Source organism: Populus nigra, chromosome 4 (assembly GCF_951802175.1).
Source record: "Populus nigra chromosome 4, ddPopNigr1.1, whole genome shotgun sequence".
Lineage (NCBI taxonomy): Eukaryota > Viridiplantae > Streptophyta > Magnoliopsida > Malpighiales > Salicaceae > Populus > Populus nigra.
Genome location: NC_084855.1, coordinates 19793076 through 19806871, shown reverse-complemented (window position 1 = coordinate 19806871; position 13796 = coordinate 19793076). Strand labels below are relative to the sequence as shown.

The window sequence follows — 13796 nt, the reverse complement described above, 5'->3', positions numbered from 1 at the left end:
AACAACTTTTATGAGGACCACCTGCTCAAGTTCTGATGTTAGCAATGACATTTCATCCAGACAAGAGTTTAAGGGATATCCACCACGTCCACAAGAAGCACTACTTAGTATTTTAGCCATATCTCGATCTGTAGTGATCCAAATGCTTTGAAATGTTGTGGGTGGAAAGAAGAGATGATTTCCAATAACTTTCATGAAGAATACTTTGCCAAATTTTAATTACATCAATGTCATTTCATTCAGCCAAAATGCTTGAGTGTTGCTATCTACCAAGTCCACTAAATCAATAGTTGGCCACTACATCAATAATCAATTACCAAATGAGTAGTTCCGAATTTTAACCTATAAAAGGAGGCATTTGTCATTCATTTAGGCACCTTGGTTTTCATATCAAGATCATTTTCTTGCTTGCTCTCTTTGTAATGTTCAAATTCTAGTTCATGTTTTATTTTCATTAATAATCTCATGTTTATGCTTTTTATTTCCTTTACTATTCTTAGTTAACTTATATCATAATTATGTTCTTATCTTGTTTATTTATGTTCTTCTTCTTTATTATGTCTAGTTAAGTTAATATTGTCAAGGTGAAAAGGTTTCACTAATGATGCTAGAATATGTATAATATAAACTCAACATGGACTTCAATGTTTATATTCAAGAAAGTTTGTTATTAATATGTTTTATCTTTTTATTTTACTAAATCTTAATACATTGCTTGTTAAATGATTAATCTAGATTTGTGTTGTATAACACTTGGTACAATAAATGCTTGATCCTTCATAGTCTTCGGCCGACATCGTTGTTATAAGAGGAGATTGATTTGTTGTTAATATAAGTTAGCATCATGAATTCCTGACGATATTTAAAAGTATGGTGTCACTAAAATAAGATAATTAATATGATCATGTTAAAAATTTATAATGAACTATTAAGGATAAATCATCTGATGGGAACTTTCGTTGTGTGTGGTTTCTAATTGAGTAATAAAAAGAGTTTATACTATACTTATTTCTATTACCATTAGTGGATCCTCTAACCTTGACATCTGTGTTTAATTATTGTTTAATCCTCACATTAATCTCACATTTTAAATATCTCTTTTCTCTTTGTTAAATATATATATAGAGTTGACCTCCATGTGGTTTGATCCGGTATTTTCGGTTATTTATTACTTTTGACACTCCTGTACTTGGGATAAGACATCAACTCTTTAATCGTGTCACTCTACAAGCTGCTGGATCACGGGATCATGAGGAGTAACTGACCACTACTTGCTGGAAAATAGGTCACCAAGATCATGGAGAAAATGGGGGAGAAAGTGCTCCACTATGTCCTGAAAAATAGGAATCATGGTTGTGCCTTGTAGCTTACATATTTGTGTATAAATAGGCTGCAAAGCCTTGGCTGTGTAGCATACGATTTCTGTGCATAGCACATAAACTCTTATTGTGTAATCCTTTGTTGACGAGATAAATAAAGGTTGAGAGTTCTTCTTGTATTTTCAGTGTTCTATGTGCTGTGTATTGTCACTTGTGTATTCTGTTTATCTATGTAATGTGAGAGAGTGTGAGAAACCTCCTAGTGAAGGAAATACTTAGTTGCTAAGTAAAGATGAATGAGACTAGTGAGGGAAAGGCTAAGCCCAGTGAGGACTAGACTGCTGCACATGTATATTTCTGGAGCAAAAAATTTATCCCGTGACACTTGCCATTGTGTCTAAGGGAGATTCACTCGGTATGTTTCCTGCATCACTCTGGAGAAAAAGCCAATCGACTGTTAAAAAGACAAGAGTCAACTCAGTCAAAGGACTGAGTTATAACTTTTAGAAACATACAGGACTAGGTTATATGCGAGTTAAAAGCTGAGTGAGTAACTAGACAACAAATTTACTTGGTTCTATTTTTAGCCAGCCAAACAAACATTAAAAAAAGAAAGAAAGAGAGTCCCTTTCTCATAGCAAGCAATCCTATGGTCTTTTTCCACCCCACCAACGAGAAAAAGAAAAGGAAGGCTATGGTTTTTATTAGCAACGTGTGTAGCCTATAGTCTTCCTTCGATCCTCCTATAAACACACAGCACTGACTCTCACATATTTTCAAAGTCGGACGTTTCTATCAGCCCTCCCAACCCAAACCAAGAAACCCCATCATGAATTAATTTATTTTTTGGGTTCCTTTTGGCGCTTAGCTCGTTGATACGGCTCCAAAGGTTAGCTCTTTAATTCACTCTTGTTGTTTGAATTTTATACTTTGTTCACATTATTTTCCTTTCCTTTTTCCCCCCTGTAACCTATTTGTTTCCATAGCATTTTAGGGTTTTCAATGTTCACTTCACTTTGAGATTGAAATCTAGGGTTTTTATTTTCCTATTTCTTATTGAAGCATGTTCAACTCTCGTAATAATAAGTTCATGCCTTTAAAATCTTTACATTTTTGAATTCGAAAATACCATTTGGAAGAGCTAATTGATATTACTTTTCCTTGATCATCATATAGTTACTTAACAGTCACAAATGACACTTAATTGAGTTCCAGGGAGTGATTAGGCACATCATGGTTTCTAGGTCTTGCATCTTCATCTAAAACAAACGAACTCCATTCCCATTTGACTGGATATTTCCTCTTGTAGTTCTGGATTTACATTTTCAGGCATGCGGTGGTTGTGGAGTTGCTTGCATGTATTCTTTGAGTATCTTCCATGGTTGGTTTGATAGGGCTCCACCTCAATATCTGATTGACTGTAAAGGAGATAGAAAAGGGATTTAAGTTTTAGACCGATTCAAAGTATCTGCTTCTATGAGGTTGACCTCAAATAGAGAGAGTTATCCTTCCCTTTTAGATTAGACACTAAATACATTTAGATCTGTCAGTGATTAGGGATTCCTACAAGTTGATATTGCCATTACAAAAAAGTTCAGGAGTTAGGCTTTCCTAAGCTCTATAAATAGGACTGTATGGTTTTTCATTACAAGTATAGTATGAGAATTACTTGAGAAGAGGTGCATGTTGTGATCGTTACTTGAAAATTCTATAATTTTAGCTCCTCCTCCTTTATGAAGTAATAAGATAAGGTTTGCAATGCATTAAGTAGAATTATTTAGTAGTTTGTGATCGCTTAAAATGTTTTTTTATGAAGAAAATGGTACCCTTTTCTTTTTTAAGGTGATTAAGTACTTTTTTTGAGTCAGAATATTTCTTAAATTCATTTACAACTATCACATTTATGGAAATATCAAGTGCAAGTTCACAACTTTGCAATATTTTCTCTATCCAGGGTACTTCTTACTTTTTCAAGCAGAAATGCTATCTGCTACCAAAAATGTGGGAATTATAGTCTATGTTGGAAACTGTGGGGTATTTTCTCTATAAGCTCTTTTTTCCTTATCATTGAAGAATTGGCGTGTACTTGTTTCATTTGTCTGCCCTTGCCCTCTTTCCCCCTTTAGCTGCTTATAGCCTTGAGCGCATTATATTATTGCCAGCATCCATGCTCTGTCTTTTGTTCTGGTCGCAGTAGTTCATTTTTTTTTTTTGTCAGCTTTCTTGTCCTGGCTCTTGCATGCAGCTTGCTGAGGAAGAACCATCTATGGCTGAACAAGTAAGCATTGTTAACTCAGCTAAAATGTTTTTTTGTTATTTTTATTTGTTTTGGTTGGATAATGGAAAAAATCATCTCTGCTTCATTGTATCTGATCAGCTCACTTGGTTCATCATTTCATTTTTCAATCATCCAACTCTTCTGTTTCTTTTTATTTTCTTGGACTTCTGCTTAATCTAACAAAAACTTTTATCAATTCCATTGTTTAATTATTCAACTGTGTTTCATGTTCAGTTTTACTTCTCTTCAGCCACCCCCTCTTTCTAACAGGGCTAAGGGTCTACTTATATGAACAGGTCATTGATTTAATTTCAGCAGTGAAGGAGTTGCATGGTCTTAGCTGTCAGGAGCTTAACAAATTGTTAAGGGACTCTGAAAATTTTACAATTCACTTTCATTCTGAAAAAGGATCTACAATAAAGGTCAGGAAACAAACTCATCATCATCACACTTACGCTTTCTTATTTTACCACCGTCTTGCATTTTAAATCACTTTTTTTTTTTTATCAGATTGATGTGGAAAAACTGGCAGGCTTTCTTCCTTTACACCTTATTGCAGTACTTATGTCATCTGATAGAGATGAATCACTGTTGAGATATTTGTTGTGTGGGATTCGGCTTTTGCATTCCTTATGTGATCTAGCACCTCGGAACAGTAAACTTGAGCAGGTTGCTTTTACCAATCATTGCCTAGTGTTTATTAGTATTATTATTATTATTATTATTATTATTATTATCATCATCATCTCTTTTTTATGTAGCATCAGTTTTGGTGTCTGTTTTGCTTAGCAATTGAACTGTGACACATTTCTTGAAAATCTGGGGATGTGTATTTAAAGTCGGGCTCCAATGTGTTTATGAACCCTGGCAAATTATAGGAATGGTCACTATTTTAATTTTAGCTGAAAACACGTACCCCCATCTTCCTGGTACTTTAGGTTCTTGAATCCGTGGTTTGGATATTGTAGTCTTTCTGTGCAGCTGTCTTGTTTTTTCTTTGAAATTTTTTAATCAAAATTTTTCTTTGTGGTGTTGAAGCTATTCTGAGTCCTTGCACTTGGAAGTTGTTTTGAAGTAGTTATGACATTGGGTTCTTTATTATCAGTATCTGAAATTATTTTTTTAAGGGACTTATATTTGGATGTTACCCATTGTTCTTCTGTAAACGATCAATCTTTTTGTTTATTCTTGGAAACTGTGATGTGTTCTTTTCACCTTCAGATATTTATGTTCTTAAAAATTTGGAAATGATATATTGAAGCAAAACACATTTCTCTCCTGATGCTCTTTTGCGTTATATATACAGGTTTTGCTCGATGATGTTAAAGTATCAGAGCAGCTGCTGGATCTGGTGTTTTATTTACTAATTGTTCTTAGTGGTTATAGACAGGTATTCCTTAGCATTTAACTCTTGAGGGGTTACTTCCCAAACTCTTAACGTTTACCAGGGTTATTTTTGTTATGTAGGAAAACTGTATTTCATGTTCTCTGTTACTTGTGCATTCAGCACTGGTAGCATCCAGTCTACATTTATTGTCAGGATGTATATCTTTGCAATGGCAAGATCTTGTTCAAGTATTGCTTGCTCACCCCAAGGTACAATCTTCCCACATGATTTTGGATATTTAAGAGAAATGGGTTTACTGTGTTCATGGGATCATTGCAAAGCTTTCTTTTCTTTCTTTTTTTTGAGAAAATGAGATATTTATTGGCTGAGCTTTGCTATTTTTAACTATCAACGGCATGATCTTTAATTTTTTAAATAGATTTTTCTAATCTAAATTTTGCATAATCAATTCAAATATGGATGTCTGTCAGTAGCTGATTTGTTCATTAATAATTGACATGGAATCAGCATATCAGTTACATGTGGGTTCAAGGCTATGGTTTGAGAGGAAGTTTTCCCTCCTGTTGACCCAGATAACCTTATTTTATTAATTTAGGCTATGAGATGTTAGAAAAACTGAACTAAAACCCAGATTCGATTCAAAATGTCCTTTTCTTTTTAACTAACACCTACACAGCACCACTGCTACTCTCACACTCTCACCACTAAATTTTGATTGATCTATAAACTCCATTTTCATTAACAATTTCTGATCATATTATCATTTTATTTTGAGCTTTTAAGCTCTGAAGGCAGAGACATTTATGGACTTTCTGATCATGAATTTTCTCTTATAGGTTGACATATTTATGGATGCAGCGTTTGGAGCTGTTCATGTAGCCATTAGATTTCTTCAGGTCAAGCTGTCAGATCAATATACTGGTCTTCAAGCGAAAAGTCCAACAGCTGAACAAATAGTTAACTATATCTGCCAACAATGTGAGGCTTCTTTACAGATTCTTCAGTCATTGTGCCAGCAAAAGGTGTTTCGCGAGCGCCTTCTTAGGAACAAGGTTTCTAAAATAGAACCATCTTATTCTATATGTTTGGTTTTAAGCTGTATGTCAAGAGATGCCAGCTTCGATGTTTTTCTCTGTGTTTGACATAAGATGGAGAAATTCTTCTTGCTGGACCAAATTGGAAGTAGAAGCATCTAGTTAATGTGATTGTATGTGGTGAAAAAGTAGGAAAGTCAGTTGGAGAAACATGGAGGTTTTCAGTGCTAGCATTTTGATCGAGCAGTAAAACAAAATGTTGAAACAATTGTGAAATATTGCAGGAGGCTATTTTAATTTATAACTTTTATTTGCATCAATAATCTTGACGATGGTATCCATACTAGTTATAAGTCTCCTTTTAAATTTTACATAGACATCTCATGTTTAATAATCCTTATAATTGATAACTTTTATTTGCATCAATGATCTTGATGATGGTATCCATGCTAGTTATAAGTCTCCTTTTTATATTTTACATGGACATATCATGTTTAATAATCCTTTTTGTTATTTATCATTTTTCATTATTTTGGTAAAATATCTGTGTATAATACCATTTCAGGAACTTTGTGGAAGGGGAGGTGTTCTTTTTCTGGCGCAGGCCATCTTGAATTTAAACGTTACACCTCCTTTTGTAGATTCTTTCACTGTTGTAGCTGCAATATCTAGACTGAAGGCTAAAGTATTATCGATTGTAAGTTTTAATGTAGTGGCAAGGCTTAAGCTGCATCATTATCTTGTATAACTTCTTATTTCCTTGCTCGTCTAGATATCCCTGATTTTTTATCCTGTTGACCATGTGTTTTTATGCAGCTATTGCATTTGTGTGAAGCAGAAAGCATCTCTTACCTTGATGAGGTAGCGAGTTCTCCAGGGAGTCTTGATTTGGCAAAGTCTGTAGTATTAGAGGTTAGTTTAATAAATGTGCTAGCACATTAGTGGGCTTTGATATGGAGAGGCAGAGTGATGCAACCCACAATTTTTATTTGTTTTACCTGGCACATCTATTTTGTGGCAGAGATATTGGCCAGTTTCATTTATTGGTGATCCGCAAACCAAACTTGTCTCAACCCACTGTTTCCTATTTCTTTATTCCATTTGAAGCCTCGTTTCTAATGCTTGCTATTAATACTTTTTGATGTAGATTCTTGAATTACTGAAGGCTGCACTTAGCAAAGATCCCAATCATCTTAGTCCATGTTCAGACAAAACTTTTCCCATGGGGCTTTTGCGACTCAATGCTATGCGTCTGGCTGATATCTTCTCAGATGATTCAAATTTCAGATCTTTTATCACAACTTGCTTTGTAAGTTAATCATTTGGATTCTCAGACATGATACTCACTTAGTTTCACAATGCTACTTCTGCTGAATTGTTTTAAGTGACCTTCTCTGATATCTTCTCTGAAAAACATTAAAGTTTAGACATATACTACATAATCTACAAAAAAATTCATTGTTCTTTGTTGTTAAAAATTGCAAAGCCACTGAAAATGCATGTAATTTTTAAATGTTGTGTATTTCCAACTCATTATGCTTCAAAGCATCCATCATGGAGAGAGATTCATGACTTTCCTTTTTTATTTTCAAATATCAATATGCTCTACAGACCAAAGTTATGACCGCTATTTTTTCGCTCCCCCATGGAGATTTTTTATCAATCTGGTGTTCGTCTGAATTTCCACCAAGAGAAGAAGATGCTACTCTGGAGTATGACACATTTGCAGCAGCTGGGTGGTTTTTAGACACATTTGCAGCAGCGAACCTGTCAAATGCAATAAATTTAGAAATTACTTTAATTCCGAGTAACATGCCCCAAGCTATGTATGCGCATCAGAGAACTTCATTATTTGTGAAACTAATTGCCAACCTACACTGTTTTGTTCCAAACATTTGTGAAGGTGAATTCTCTCTCACAATCTTCCAAAATATTCATCATGATTGATCTGGTGGCTGCTGTATAGATTAAGTAATTCAAAATTTTGTTCTCGTCCACAGAACAGGAAAGAAACTTGTTCCTTCACAAGTTTTTGGAGTGCATGAGGATGGACCCATCTAAATCACTGCCTGGGTTTTCTTTTACTTCTGGTGCTCAAAGAGCTGTAACAGTTTGCAGGAACCTTTGTAAGTATCAGTCTCGTGATTTTCTCAATAGACATGATGCATAAAAGTTGGTGGGGTTTTCCATGAGTAACTTGCATGTGTAGGTTCATTGCTAAGTCATGCAGAGTCTTTAATTCCAAACTTTTTGAATGAGGAGGATGTACAACTCTTAAGGTGAGTTAAACATCAACCATGCTACTTTCTTCCTATAATTTTCATTTTTGGCTGTTTTACTACAAGTGTTATTGTTCTTTTCTTTCCTTTTTTTTTTGTTTTTTTAGCTTAATTTTAAAGAATAGAATCATCCTCGAATGGTAAAAGCTAACTTTGAGAAGGAAAAAAGGAGAGAGAAGATTGATTTTTTTGTTTAGACTATTCATTAAATGGGCTTTTTCACTAACATATAGCTTGGGAGACTTTGCTGAACGAATTCATATTATTGATCTTAGAATTCAAAATATTGCACACAAATTAAAATGGGCTTTGTCAAAAATTTGAAGAGGCCGGCAAGCATTGTCAGAAACATTACTTCAAATGAGATGGTCCAATTCCCAACTCTTTATTTCCATTATTTCCACTTACATGCCTCTATAAAAGTCAGCAAAAGTTGAGTAAAGCAGTGAAACATAGATTATATGGGTGCCTTTTTCAGCATCTATACCCATAATATTCTGCATAATAGCAGTGTATCGATTTCTTGTATGCTTCTGGATTCTTTGAGTGGTTGTCAATCTCTGCCTGACAACATGAAATTAAATTCAGCACCATAAGCTGCATTTGGAAGGGAAAGTACTCAAGAGTCTAAGGCCCCGTTTGTTTGTTGGAAAGTAGTTTCCTTTTGGAAAGTGAATTATTTTCTGATATTTGGTAGTGTAATGGAAAATAAGTTGGAAAATACTTTCCAGTGTTTGGTTATGTCATGGAAAATGAGCTGGAAAATAACTTATTAATGTTTTATTTTTCTCACGTTTATTAAAATAATGAAGAACAAATCTTACAAATTAAAAAGATGAATGAGAATGAAATTGAAAAAATATATAATTTCATAAATTATCTTAAATAAAATAAAAAATAATCAAAATAATAGAGATCAAATCTGAAAATAAAAAAAAATGAAAGATGAAGAAATTAAAATAATAATAATTAATATTTCATAAATTATTTCAAATAATATAAGTAACAATCAAAAGAATGAGGACCAAATTTGATAGATAAAAAATTTCAATTAAAAAATGATAAGGGAAAAACAAATAATTATTATAAAAATGAGGACCAAAGTTAATATAAAAATTAAATTTTAAGAGATGAAATTGAATAATAAATATTCAAAACAAAATATATATAGCAATCAAAAGTTTGAGGATCAAATTTGATATAATCAGCAAATAATGACATTTCTAAATTTTTCACAACTTCCGGAAAATGTTTTCCGTCAAAATTTTCCAGGAAAACACATTCCTGGAAACTAAGCTAAATTTTCCTTTGATCAACTTTCCTAATGGCAAACAAACACAGGAAAGTTTGGAAAGTGATTTCCCGGAAAGTGAATTCCAGGAAACCAACATAGCCTAAGTAAATTCCAGAATAAGCTTCTATTCTGTGTTGTACTCAGGGTGCGGGTGCAACTAATTGAGTCTAAAGCATCTTTTCAATCTTTCAGCAACTATTGTCTATTTGTTGGTTGTAAAATAGCTTATTTTTTTCATTTATATTTTATTGCAGGGTATTCTTTAATCAGTTACAATCATTGATTAATCCTGCTGATTTTGAAGAAAACCAAGTTCAAGTAAGGTTTTGCCCTTCAATGATTAATAATCTTTTCTTTTTCTCTATCCACTCCAACTTCAGCAACTTCCTGTTTCTTCTCCTCGTCAAATTAAATGTGCTAACATTCTGCTACTGAAAATATTTTAGGAAATCAAATCAGAGAGGTCAATATCTTTGGATAAGTTCTCCAGACTCAGTATTGATGAGCATCTTCAGGTGAATACTGGAATTTCAATCTTTTTATTTTTTAATATAAGGAAGTTCATTTATTTGTCACAATTATCTATGACAATAGTATGATGATGTACCATTTGACATTAAAGCTCAATTTTGATTTGATGTGTGATTCTATTGGTGACTGGTCATCAAGGTGACAAACATGGGCAGAGCCAGGAAAACAATAATGGGGTCAATTGACCCCCCTGGAATTAATGAAAAATGAAAATATAGGTATTATAATACTTGCCTTCTTTATTGTTTAAATTGAACCCAATTTATTAACTAAACAGAAAAGATTAATACATGTAAGCAGATTCAATTTTGTATTTTAATTTAAGAATTTATGAGATTATCAGATTTAAGCTTTGTGATTTACATGCAAGTAGCAAAAAAAATGAAATGCTATTAAAGCAAACATGCAGTCTGTTCAGCATACGCTTAAAGAGGAAGTATTGCTCAGTATTCATTTGTATGATTTTTCACTAATGATCTCTTTATATTACAATTGATGTGACTCAGCTTATCTCAGCTACTCATGTTGTCTCTCATTTTGATATATTCTCTATTACACATTGCACTTATCGCTTATCTTCCCTTTAGCTTTTATGTTGATTCTTTTACTCTTGCTCTTGAGTTCTCCATGCTTTTCATGATAATCTGATCAAACTTATTTACTATTATTACACATTTCATAGAAGAGTACAATGTTTACATTAACAACCATATTTGTTTAATTTTTTAGATATATTGAGAGTTTACAGAGATTGTGTATCAAAATATATTTTGATGTGGTGTAATTTATAAATTAACTCCACTAAAAGAATTTTCTTGCTTTGCTATTGGTGACAAGCAGATTGCTTGACAGAAGTCCAAATTAAAGTTTAGAACCGAGTAATAACTTTTTTTTAGTGGAGTATTATCATATAATTATTGAAAATTTAGAAGTTATAGAATATTTTATTGAGGGTCAAACTCTTAAGATTATGTATCGTAATGGTTCTGATTAAGGATTTCAAGTCTTCTTGATGTTGCCTCTCTACAAATCCTACATTTTCTCACAGAAAAATTTGATTCCTGGTAGGAAGCTCAAAGCACTAGGGCATCCTCATCACCTATGGCGAAGAAGGAACCTTCAAGTCTTAACAACAGGACAGATATTCAAAAGGAGGAAATGTCAGAGAATTCAGCTATTCAAGAAGAGGAGAAGCACAATTTCAGAAATGAGCATATGAATCAAGCTAATGTGATGAGGGGAGACAAAGCTAAATCTGGTGCATGCGCTTCTGATGTTTTAAGAGAGATGGATAGAGATTCTCATAATGTTGAGACAAGTGGTTCAGATACAAGTTCAACTAGAGGAAAGACTTTTGTAGGTCAAGTGGTGAATGGTGACTTACTGAAATCAAGTGTGCATATAAAAGGAATTGGCTGCCAGGGAGTTCGAAATGGTGAAAAAGCTGGAAGTCTTCATTTTGAAGAAAAGCAGCCAAGAAAAAGGAAGCGAACTATTATGAATGACTATCAAATCGCACTTATGGAGAAAGCCCTGCTAGATGAACCTGAGATGCAGCGAAATGCAGCAGCGTTACAGTCATGGGCTGATAAATTAAGTCTCAATGTATGTAAAAATGCACCTTTAAATTATTTATTATGTCAGTTAATTTTATTTGTGTCCCCAGGATCACCTGTGCTTATTATTTATTTATTTTGCGTAATAAGTTTAATTGTGTTTTCCAGGGATCAGAAGTTACATCTTCACAGCTGAAAAATTGGTAAGAAGCTTCACCTTCTCTGATAGTTTGCACTCCTTGGTTTAAAAACACTTTTGCCCCTCTCCATGAGGTTATACTCTCTTTATAATTAATAGTGTAGGAAAAGATTAAAAGTTTATATTCTCAAGGTCTTGTTCAAGTTGGGGCTTTTGAATTTTCTTGTTCTACCACTACTTGGCAGTGAAACGTGGCATTACTGGAATTATTTGTGGGTCAACTGCACTTGTAAATAGATGCCTAATATAGCCATTGCCCAGAAAAGAATTTTATTTGAACTCATATGTTACCCTTCTTTTAGTTGTTAATGTTATAAAAGAGGAGATAATTGCACAATTCGGTTATTACTGAAATGTCTCTTCATTTAGTTTTTAAAAGTTGATTCTCAATGTAGTTACTTTGCAAAGTTTCTTGTGGAAAGCTTCTTATACAGGAATAAATCACAGGTGCCCAAGGACTCTTGGTACAAGGGCGTTTTATTTCTTACATATTAGATTAGAAGATTTATAGGATGCAAACTCTGAAAAGATTGAGGTGTATTAAATGCTAATTCTAGGACTCTTTGCAAAATCTTCCAGTACTGCTACCCATGCAATTATCATTTGAGTTGTCTATTGGCATTCTAGGTAACAAACCATTTTTTGTTCCAGGGAAATTATTCCGAAATTCCAGTTCTATATTTGTACGCATCTATGAATTTTTTCCATCCGCACATTATACTAATTTGATTTTTCAATCAGCATGTCGTTATTCATGCCACTGAATTTCTTAGATAGATCAGTGCCTGGTTGGCAGGCTGAAACTGGAAAAGTTTTTTTTACCGTACTACAGAAGTTTAATTAGATAGGTCAGTGCGTTGTTATGCTTTTAATGAGTTCCTTTTTTTTGCTATCACAGGCTCAACAATCGTAAAGCAAGGTTAGCTCGTGCAGGTAAGGATGTTCGTGCACCAATGGAAGTTGATATTACATTTCCAGAAAATCAAGTTGGACAAGCATTGCAGCACGAGTCACCTGAGAGCCCAGGTGAAGATAACATCACATCAAGTGTAAGAGGCCTTCAAAACACATCAGAAATTGGTGTGTATGAAGATCCCGAGGCTGGTATAGGATTGTCTGACTTTGTTGACATTGGTGCTTCATAATTTGTCCGGTGCAAGCCAGGGCAGTTTGCTTGTAGACGGGCCAGTAGAAGAGATTGGTAAGGGAGAGTATATCAGGTGTGAGGCAATTGGTGTGGAAGGATGTTGGACGAATCAGCGGTGTATGCCGTGGATGTTACAGAGCTCAAGACTGAGAGATGGGTGAGGCTTCCATACCCATCTGAAGCCACAGGCATGTCATTTGATGAAGCTGCACAGAAGATTGGGGGTGATGAGAGTGTTGAATATACGTCACGACCTCAATGATACAATTTCAGTGCTAGGTTTCTTTGTTAGAATGTAGAGCTAGCTAGTAGTTGTTTACCAGCAGTATCGTTCTTTTTTATTCGAGTTCCAAACCATGAGCAGGTTCAGAAGGTTAGCTCTTTCATTTTCAATAGAAGGTTAAATCACATGAAAAATGTTGCACAACATCCATCAAAGCTTAACATGAATTCTAAAATTTAAACGGGAAGGGTTGTTATATTAGCTGATGAAATTTGAAAAAAATATAAAGTAAGATAAAGATGAGAGGCCTTCCACAGTACTGAGTGATGCCCCATGTGAATGTAGGAGGTATGGCATTTGCAGACACCTGTCAGGGTGTTGGAAAGTGCTGAGCAACTACATGTTACTCCTTTGCTTGTATTGATGATGAAAAGGCCTGGATTAGCAGTTTATAAAGCAGCAGTCACAACAGCGAAGAAGGTGGTAGTTCCTATTTGCACGAGAGTGCCTGTTCTTGGAAGATGAAACGACGAGTATCAAGGAATTCGATTCAATGGGGGACAGTAGAAGCCGAAGATGAATGCATAG

General features: G+C 34.2%; 1 protein-coding gene across 2 annotated transcripts; it reads left to right on the top strand.

The window, feature by feature from the left end:
- The first annotated feature begins 1925 nt into the window (after positions 1-1925).
- Positions 1926-13455, top strand: LOC133691790 (nodulin homeobox-like). Of its 2 annotated transcripts, XM_062112379.1 has the most exons (19): positions 1926-2208; positions 3274-3353; positions 3538-3597; positions 3894-4019; positions 4108-4266; positions 4904-4987; positions 5065-5193; positions 5782-5997; positions 6545-6676; positions 6796-6891; positions 7127-7288; positions 7591-7882; positions 7980-8105; positions 8189-8258; positions 9807-9870; positions 9999-10067; positions 11152-11688; positions 11808-11842; positions 12737-13455. In XM_062112379.1, exons 2-19 carry the CDS (start codon positions 3300-3302, stop codon positions 12981-12983), a joined length of 2658 nt encoding a protein of 885 aa, XP_061968363.1. In that variant the 5' UTR covers positions 1926-2208; positions 3274-3299; the 3' UTR covers positions 12984-13455. The 2 variants fall into 2 exon arrangements, with proteins under 2 accessions (XP_061968363.1, XP_061968364.1); XM_062112380.1 differs by lacking the exon at positions 3274-3353.
- The last annotated feature ends 341 nt before the right edge of the window (positions 13456-13796 follow it).

Bases quoted from the DNA above. Each gene is read 5' to 3' on its own strand.
- LOC133691790 (XM_062112379.1), top strand. From the start codon at position 3,300: ATGCTATCTGCTACCAAAAATGTGGGAATTATAGTCTATGTTGGAAAC. The intron at 7,289-7,590 runs GTAAGTTAATCA...TATGCTCTACAG, and splicing joins CTTTTATCACAACTTGCTTT to ACCAAAGTTATGACCGCTAT. The intron at 7,883-7,979 runs GTGAATTCTCTC...TCTCGTCCACAG, and splicing joins TGTTCCAAACATTTGTGAAG to AACAGGAAAGAAACTTGTTC.